The sequence below is a fragment of the Thunnus thynnus genome, chromosome 13 (assembly GCF_963924715.1).
Source record: "Thunnus thynnus chromosome 13, fThuThy2.1, whole genome shotgun sequence".
In the NCBI taxonomy this organism is placed as follows: Eukaryota; Metazoa; Chordata; class Actinopteri; order Scombriformes; family Scombridae; genus Thunnus; species Thunnus thynnus.
The window spans coordinates 25,392,427-25,402,020 of record NC_089529.1 but is presented as its reverse complement, the minus strand read 5'-3'; the positions used below and the strand labels follow the sequence as shown (position 1 = coordinate 25,402,020).

The 9,594-nt window shown below is 38.7% G+C and overlaps 1 protein-coding gene across 1 annotated transcript; it reads right to left on the bottom strand.

Annotated features, from left to right (window-relative positions):
• Positions 1-1,161: 1,161 nt before the first annotated feature.
• LOC137196025 (aquaporin-11-like) lies at positions 1,162-6,765 on the bottom strand. Its single transcript, XM_067608799.1, has 3 exons — positions 6,003-6,765; positions 4,709-4,825; positions 1,162-3,903 (listed from the first exon to the last, which is right to left on the bottom strand). The coding sequence occupies exons 1-3, from the start codon at positions 6,592-6,594 to the stop codon at positions 3,797-3,799; spliced, it is 816 nt and encodes a 271-aa protein (XP_067464900.1). The 5' UTR covers positions 6,595-6,765; the 3' UTR covers positions 1,162-3,796.
• Between the last annotated feature and the right edge of the window lie 2,829 nt (positions 6,766-9,594).

The window sequence follows — 9,594 nt, the reverse complement described above, 5'->3', positions numbered from 1 at the left end:
GAGTCTTTAAAGAATTTATCAGCTTTGGATGAGAGACAAAGACAGGAAAGGAGGAAAAGTTTACTACAGTTCCACTGATGCAAGAATCCAGCTTGTACTGTTTAAGGTCATTCATCATTTTCAAAAACCAGACTTAACAGGAGAAACAAATTATTTCAGACTGCAACAGGTTGTTCTGAAAGCTGCTATATAATATTCAGCACAGCTAAAAGGGTTCATTTAAGAGAATGATAATCAACTTATTTTAAAAAGTGCCTCAAATTTGTGGTTTAAAGTCTTTATTTAGAGCCAAATAGATGCTCCTTGTGTGACGTTTTGCTAATTCGTTAGCTTTAGGGTTCCTTTAGGGCTCATTGTATCAGAAAGCTTTTTTCCCCCAGCTGACCCCAGAGGGCCTCCGTAGAAAGCAAATGGACTCAGCTGCAATTTAGTAGTGTCTATTGATTTATGTGCTCTTCTAAATGGTTTATATACAGTACTGTGCAAACATTTTAGGCACTTTAGATGTTTAGATTCTTATACTTAATGCAACATCGTCAGAGAGGCATCTGAAGGGTCCCAAATTTGTTCTGCAACACGACAACGACCGCAAACATCCAGCCAGAGTCATAAAGAACTCTCTTCAGTGACAAGAAGAACATCATGGAGACAGTCTGGGTTTACATGAAGAGACAGAAGCAGCTGAGACGCTGAAATCCACAGAAGAAGAACTGTGGCGACTTCTCCGAGATGCAGGAACAACCGACCTGCTGAGTACCTGAAACACTGAGGAGAACTGCTGCTGGTTTAAAGACAAACCTGCTCACAGCAAGTATTGATTTTATTTAGGTTTCTTCTGTTTGTTCAACTTTCATCCTTTTTTTTTTTAGTCGCTAAAACTTTTGCATAGTTTTGTATTTGTACAGTTTATTTAAACTGACTAAACTGAGGTCATGCATTTCTTTCCCAATAACTCAACTGCATTTTCTCACAAGTTTGCACAGTGAGAAAAAGCAGTTTTTCCACATATTTACAGTGATACACGTAGCGGAGTGTTTACCATCTAAAAAGTGTGTTATACAGCGTAATCCTGCAACACGGAGAATTGTGGAGTGATTTTGAATTTCTTTGCAAAAAAACTCTTTGCATAAACTAAGCTTTATAAACAACCATAGACGTGTGTCTTTATCAAACAGATGTTTTTAATCAAAATATTTCACACAAGATATTACAAATGCATTTCAATCACAACATTATACAAACCTTGTGCTCTAAAAACATTCTGTACACGTTGCTGACAAGACGTTAAGTCACAAATTAATAAAAAGTAAATCTTTATTCACATTATTTAAATTGTTGCATTTAAGAGATGGAAAACATGACGAACCTCTCACATGATCTGCTGTTAGAATAAACAAAGGTTATCATCTCCAGAGGTATTACAGTTCCAATCAGCATGTCGTTGGTTCACGGAGAGATGGAAATTGTTGCAGTTTAGACAGAAAAAAAAAAAGCCATAAAAAGCGTCCTGCGTAGGTTTTACATTAGCAGTGTGTGTTTGGGTCTCTGTCAGTTAATTATTAGCTAGACTGACACAGTCAAACATGATTTACACAAGAAAACATAAGCTTTGGTCATCTAAACTTAGAGAGAAACAGGAGAAAACATCAGTCAGCATCACCTCAGTGTCCTGAAGGTAAAATCCAGTTTTCTGTAAACCATGTTTATTTATCAAGTGTTCCAGAAAAACTTTAGTGAAATTACAAACATGTGCAACCTTGTGCCCAGTAACCCCACATTAACCAAACTGAAACCACGGTTTCCCTTCACCTTTAAGCAACTTTGCTTCAAAAGACTTTTTTAGAAATGAAAAAGGTTAGAAAGTATTGTAAGTTGTCTGAGCTTATGTGGTGATATCAGTTATGTTTCCTCTCATCAGTCGAGGTTTAGCTGGTTTATATTTATGTATTTATTCAGGAATGTCACCTGCATGGTCGGTATTGAGGAAATATCTTCTGTCCCACTTGGTGCAGTTATAAAAAATTAATTTAGGGGACAAAATGACTTCCAGTGAGGCCTGACGGCAAAGACACAAACACAGCTGGAAGAAACTCGCTTGCAAAAAAAAAAAAAACGAAAATAAGTATCGAAACTTCGGATGCTCATGATTCAACCGAAAGACGAACATAAGCGGCAAATACACAGATCCGTGCGACACTACAGCCGCTTGTGTTTCATCTTTTGATCTGTATGTACTTTAGTTCATTTGCTTTGCTGTACGTCCACAGGATGCAGCTGCATCACATGCTGGAGGATCTTTTGAGCTGTTTTGCTGACATTTTTTGGCGTTTTAAAAAAACATGCTGAAAACATATTTGCAGCTCGTTTATGATCAATGTGGTAATGGATCTTTTGTGGTCGTACTTGACTCGTTTTAATTACTGTTGAATGCAGCGAATCGTCTCATCTGACATCATTTTGTGATAGTATTTCCTGAAAAGTGACAAAGAAACAAGAAAAACTAGTTCTGCTGTATGTGTGTAAATTTGTCAACAACAAATGAAAATGTACCATTAAATATAAAATCTTGTCAACAGTCAATAAATAAAAAGGCATTTATATACATTAATAATCGAATTTCACACTTCAGACGTGAGCTGAGACACGAGCAGCTCCAGCAGAGAGAAACCTGAACGGTGAAAAGAGCTGCAGCTGCTCTGCTCATCTACATCTGCTGGACACTGGTGAGAGTTGCAGCGGTTGAGCTGCAATGATTAGTCAAATAATCAATTTGTCAATTGAGAGAAAATTAACTGGCAGCCGTTTTGATAACGAGTAATAGTTTAAGTTAGTTTTCAAGCAAAAATGCCAAAAATTAGATGGTTTTTAGCTTCTTAAATGTTATAATTTGCTGACTTTCATTGTCTTTACCTTTTAGTAAATCAAGTATCTTTGTGTTTTGGCAAAACAAGACATCTGATAATCTAAAAAAATCTGCATGTTTCACAGTTTTCTGACGTTTCGATGACAATAATCTTTAGTTGCAGCCCTACAGCGGATCGTCTCCTGCAGCCACAACGTGTGATGAATGTGATGCAGGCACTTCTGGTGAATATCGGCTGTTAGAGGTTTAATTTAACGAGATCAAGGTGCTTTCAACTCTCTTTACGTCGTTTCCTATTTGGTGCAGTGATGTTAGCGGAACAATAAACACTTGATTTAACAGCAACACTTGGTTATATACACTTCACTTTAACATGAGAACCTGAATGTGTGTGTGTTGTATAATGCCTCTTAAATCACTAAATGAAGACGTGCGGCGTGTTAGCAGCAGGTTTGTGCCTCTGAATAGAAAGCACAACAGATATCGATGTGTTTTGTTGCTCTTGCCAATCGTTCCCATGAGGAGCTGAATGTACTCGTGTGTTTGCCGATCAATAACTCCTCCTGTGTGCTCTACAGCAGCTCTGTCCTCCCTGCCAGAGGTCAAAGGCCTCATGACGTGTGGTGCACGTTTTTATGCGTAGTGTGCTGTGACTGTCGGACAGTTAGCTGCGTTATTAGTTTACTGTGTGTTGTGAAAACTGCAGTACAAGTGCGGTTCACCCTGATGTGTCCATCAGTGCATTAGTGTAATAAATGTGTGTCGCTGCTGTTTCATGTTTACTGAGATAAACCTGCAGTTTCACAGTCACGTGACGCTGGTTTTATCCACCCAGACACTTCCACTGGGAGGAGAGACATGAAATAAAATACTTAAAACAAAGATGCAAACTTTTAGCCGTACGACTTGGCTCGCCCCCCCCCCACATCAGTGCTACTGTGTCTTCTGTTTCCGGGCAGCAGGGACGTCCAGCCCGATGGTGCTTTTTCCAGAGAGGAAAGGAACGATCTTCTCAAACAGCAGAACGCAGCTCGCCACACCTGAGGACACGTGTGGAGACACAGGAGGTTACGTTAGCGGACATACGGGAGCAAATCAGACTCAAGCAAAGATAATTCAGGTATGAATCATTAAAAACAAGCAAAAATGATTCATTAAACTGGGGACAGCGGTGTTAAATAACAAGGCTGTTGATAGAAAATAATTAACTGGTTTTGTCATATTTTTTAAGCAAAAATGCTAAAAAGATGCTGGTTGTAGCCTCTCAAATGTGAGTGTGTGATGCTTTTCTGTGTCATATATGATAGTAAAGTGAATATCTTTGGATTTTGGAGGGTTGATCAGACAAAACAAGACATTTGAGGACGTCACCAAGAGCTCTGTGAAGTTATAACAGGTGTTTTCCACTATTTTCTGACATTTTATAGACTAAATCAAGAAAAAGATCAATCAAGAAAATGTAAATAACATGTAAATTTTTAGTTCAAGTCCTGAAACAAAATATAAAATGTAAAACTATCGGAGTTTAAATTATAAGAGGAGATTATAACTATGTCTATATCTGTACAAGAAGGTTTTTAAAGCTTTTTAAAATGAGGCTGTGAAAGCTAAAGGAGTAAAAGCATGATCGCTGTTTGTCTTAAACCTGGATCGAAGAACTTTTAACAACATTTGGTTCTCAGATCTGAAGGGTCTTGGTGCAGAACAAGAGTTTAAAAGATCTAAAATGTAAAGAAGATCCACACCACGTTGGGATTTTAAAGAATCTTAAATTGAACAGGGAGCCAGAGTAATTCAGTGAAACACAGTAAGGAAACTGCTAAATCCAGCCCTACTGCTCCTTACCTAAAACTGGTCCCAGCCAGTAGACGAAGCAGTACTCCAGGTAGGTGTGGCCGCTGCAGGGGAACTGGACGGAGAAGGCCAGGACAGGATTAAAAATAGCCCCTGATATACTCCCACCTGCACAGAGAGAGACAAACAGGTCTGAAACACGGAGCAACTTCTCATCTCTTCATCATCCCTCCAAACTGTACTGTGGATGCTGCACAGCGTAATAAAACCTCCACATGACCAGGCTCCTCTATGTTTGTGCACTGTGAATGTAGGGGAGACCAGGGACGGTTGTAACACCTTGAATTCCTCCAATCAGAAACAAGCTACACTGATTAAACTCACTCTGCACATAATCAGTTAGATTGTTTTCTTGCTTAAAAAAAAAGGAGACACATTTGAAACTCCCAGAGAAAGGTACCAGCAAAAGTGTTTATTTTCTTCAGGTAAAAATTTGACTTTTCTGTCAGATGTATTTTTGGGATACTGTCCTGAGATCGAATGTCTAGGAATCCAAACAAGTATTAATAGAATCACGGTTTTGTAAACTAAAAATAGAAATGGCTAACATGTCAAACAAGCGTTCAAGCTAGTTCACATGAGGTGAAAACATGGCTGGTGATACTGGGACAGTTGTAACGCCTTGTTACAACCAAGTTTCATTTATAATTTAAAAACCTAAAGGCCTACATAAACTAGATAGATAGATAAATAGCAAATTAAATGTAAAATTACCTAAAATTACATGCTAAGTTAATGCTAATCAGTGGCATGCTAATAGTGGTGTTTTCTTACAGCAAATATTTGATTGATTAATTATGTATATTTTTGACATGTTACAACCTTCCCTGTAAACTGGGACAGTTGTAACAGTGGAGTGACTGTGTTTAAATCAATTTTGCAACCTATAAATATTTCATAAAACCACTTAAATACATTATTTCAGTAGTTGACACATTGCAGTTTATAATATATTGAATGGACTGTTCCAGTTCAAATGTTCTTTTTATTTATTGGGAAAATAGCAAAGGTTGTTACAGCTGTCCCTATTCTCCCCTATGCCTTCAAGCTCACAGCACACTAACACTTTATCTTAATGCAATGTAATTTCCTAATGATTAAAAGGGAAATAACTATGAAATCTGGTACTAATTACAGGGAAAAATGGAGCCAATATACAATCTGTACACTTACAGGTTATTAATTCCAATCATTTCTTGTAGCGCCGCCACTAACAATTATTTTCAGTATCAATTAACCTGCCGTTTATTTTCTGAATTCATCATTTTGCCGTTAATTAACACACCTGTGTAGACCAGAGCCGTGATGACAGCAGCGATGAAGTGAGCGCGAAGTTTTTCGTCCAGCTTGTGGACATGCATGACCGCAGCCTGGATGATGAACCCGCAGGCCAGCTCCACGGCGGCGGCCTCCAGCACTGTCCCACCGAGAGGGTTGAAGCATCTGAACCCGAACCTCTGGTGCCTGAGGTGGACGTCGGACAGACCCAGCGACCACATGGCGGCGGCGAAGTACTGCGCGGCGACCGCGGCGCCGAACTGGCAGGCTATAACGACGAGGGCCGCCCTGAAGCTGCTGCTCCCGCGGCAAACGCTCTCCAGAGCCCCGGTGGGGTTACACGACGCGCCCCGGAAAGTTACCAGGTGGATAATGGTCATGGTGTAGGTGAGGGTCAGGCCGACAGCCAGCTCCAGCTGGGCGGTTTCCCCGAACAGTTTGAGTTCATGTGTGCAGCTGCAGAGCTGGAAAGTGGACGCCGCTTCCAGCAGGTAAATCCGATAATCTCCTGGGAGAAAACGCGCTGCTGCCCGGCGGGTCACCTCGCTGAGGAGCACCACAGCTCCCAACACCGACAAGGAAACCCACAGGTCAGTCATCTGTCCGGCGGTTCAGACCATAAACCAAAAAGTACAATGCGTTCCCAGAGACGGTGGCAACTTTAAAGTATCGCAGTCTGCTGAACTTCGCTCCCACTCGACGCTAAAGTTAATCCACGCTGCCGCAGCCGCGTCAAGCCGCGCGCTACAAAACAGGAAACGCGGCGGTGGGGCCTTCAATATAAAAGCCGCTCAGCTAGCTGCAGCTCGCGTCTTTCACATTAAAGGACGAGATCACTATTTTTCAAATGTGTCTTAAAACAGTCAGAACTCCAAATAATCATCCCTCCTGTTCATACTGACCATTAGAGGATCCCTTCATGATGCACTTACAATGTAAGTGATGGGGGACAAAATCCACAAAAATGTATTTGAAAGTTTATCTGAAGCTAATATGAAGCTTCAGCGTCCAAATGATTCAAATCAAGTAGATATCTTTCAACGTTACAGTCTTTTTAGTGCCAAAGTTCCTCTTTTTGTTACGATACTTCCACCGCAGCTCAACAGGGAAACACAAAGAGGGAATTTCATGCTAAAAAGAAGATAATTTAAAGATAATTTTCTGCCACTTTTTACTTCTTCTCTACATTTATTTGACAACTATAGTTTAGAGCTGCAACTATTAGTCTATTTTAGTCATTTAGTCGATTGACAGGAACAATCAGCAACTATTTTGATAACTGAATAATTGTTTTAGTCATTTTTGTTAAAGGAAAAATGCCCAAAATCTGCTGGTTGCAGCTTCTCGAATGAGAGGATATGAAGCTTTTCTGTGTCATACATAACAGTAAACTGAACATCTTTGGATCTTGGACTGTTGCTCAGATAAAACAAGACATTTGAAGACAGTACCATGGGCTCCAAGATATTATAACGGACATTCTTCTCCATTTTCTGACATTTTATGGATAAAACAATTAATTGAGAAGATAACAGTCAGCCCTACTATATACTTATTAAGATTTAAACGTTAAATATAAAAACATCTGATCAGTTTATAATATAATGTATCATTATAGATGAAATAAAACCATATAAATTGATAAAACTGCTTATCCTCGATCATTGAAACTGCAGTTTAATTTTACAAAATAGTTTTTTAAATGTGGAACATAAACTCACATTGCTAAAACCACAAATTCCCGGCAAAAATACAAAGGGCTTGACCTCAGTAGCTACGGCTATTGTTAGAAGGGAAGACAGTAGATAAGAATAGAAAGAGAAATTTACCATTTTAGAAGATAATATTTTAAAAATCCATGCTGAGATGGACATTATGGAGACAAACTGTTGGACAGAGAGATTTCATGTGACACAAAATCTATTTTAGACTCACATCATCATCAGATATCCACTTATCATGTTGTCTTAAAGAATTAATTAGACATTTTGTGAAATGTGCATATTCATTTTGTTGCAGAGATGTAGAGAGTCTGTTAAATATGAATCCAGAGCCGGATGGTTAGCTTAGCTTAGCTTAGCTTAGCATAAAGAGTGGAAGCAGGTGGAAACAGGTAGCCTAAAGGTAGAAAAAAAAAATCAATACAGTGACTTCAAGACTGCCAGAAGTTACTGCATTTAGCCAAGAAATAGTCCAGCTCATAGCTCCCTGTAAAACCACAACGTGTCATTTTTTCACCTCAGTAAACAAATGAGACATACATGTTGATAAGTGAGCTTTAGAGGAGCTTTAGAGGTGCTGATAGGGGTATTTTTTACTCCCTTTTGGACAGAACTAGGCTAACTGTTTCACCCTGCTTCCATGCTAAGATAAACAAACTGTCTCCTGGCCGTTGCTTCATATCTAATGTGCAGATATGAAGAAAAACTCTTGGCAAGAAAAGCTGTATTTCTCAAGGAGTGACTGGGAGGCTCAGATCCAGCTTTTAACTGCAGATGCAGAAACACAACGACTGGTTATTTTTATTGTCTTGTCTCTGTCTGTAGATCTGAAATTAAATTACTAAAGTGTCAGTTTCAAAATAACAGTAACATTTGATACCCAAATGCATATTGAAACAGATTTTTTTTGCCATAATCATTCCTCTTGTTCATACTGATCAGTAGTCCTCATTTTGTGCAAAAAATTATTTAAGAGTTTATCTGAAGATAATTTGAAGCTTCAGCTGTCTGAGTTAGTCATATCAAGTGTTTATCTGCCACAGTTACAACCTTTTTAGTGGGGCTGCAACTAACAGTTATTCATTATTGATTAATCTGTCGGTGATTTTCATGATTAATCGATAAGTTGTTTGGTCCATAAAATGTCAGCAAATGATGGGGTTTTTTGTTTTGTCTACATCCCAAAGATATTCAGTTTACTGTCATAGAAACCAGAAAATATTCACATTTGAGAAGCTGGAATCAGAGAATTTGGACTTCTTTTTTCTTGAAAAAATGACTCAAAACGATGAATCGATTATCAGAGTAGTTGGAGATTCATTTAATAGTTGGCAACTAATAAATCGATTAATTGACTAAACGTTGCAGCTCTACTTTTTAGTATGAAATTCACTCATTCGATCGGAACAATAAGAGATAAATTTGTACTAAAAAGGCTGCAACTTTGGAAGATATGCACTTGATTTAATTAATTTTGATGGCTAAAGCCTCATTTTAGCTTCAGATAAATTGAACATATTGTTGCCATTGCATTGCTGCATCCCAATATAATGGAGGTGAAGAGAATTTTACTTGTGATTCTCACTACATTAAAAAAAAAACCTGAATCAATCTCCTTTTTTTTACTGTGGGTTTTCTACCAAAGACATTGAGGATTGGGTGATAACATGAATTGCAAACCACAAAGCACAACTGCAGCCTGAAAAACCAGCGAACAAGCTATGATTGTAATTTCCTGTTTATGAAGAATTGTTAATATTTGCAAGAATTTTGGTATTTGGTAACTCCCTCCTGTGACTACAAACAAGCCAGCAGGAGCCGCTTATCTGTCTGCCCAGCAGGAAATGACACAGAGACAGAAAAAGTAAACAAGAGGCA

Excerpts from the sequence above, each read along its gene's own strand:
- LOC137196025 (XM_067608799.1), bottom strand. The coding sequence starts at position 6,594 with ATGACTGACCTGTGGGTTTCCTTGTCGGTGTTGGGAGCTGTGGTGCTC. Across the intron at positions 4,826-6,002 it reads CACGGCTCTGGTCTACACAG|GTGGGAGTATATCAGGGGCT; the intron begins GTGTGTTAATTA and ends CTCTCTGTGCAG. Across the intron at positions 3,904-4,708 it reads CTGGCTGGGACCAGTTTTAG|GTGTGGCGAGCTGCGTTCTG; the intron begins GTAAGGAGCAGT and ends ACGTGTCCTCAG.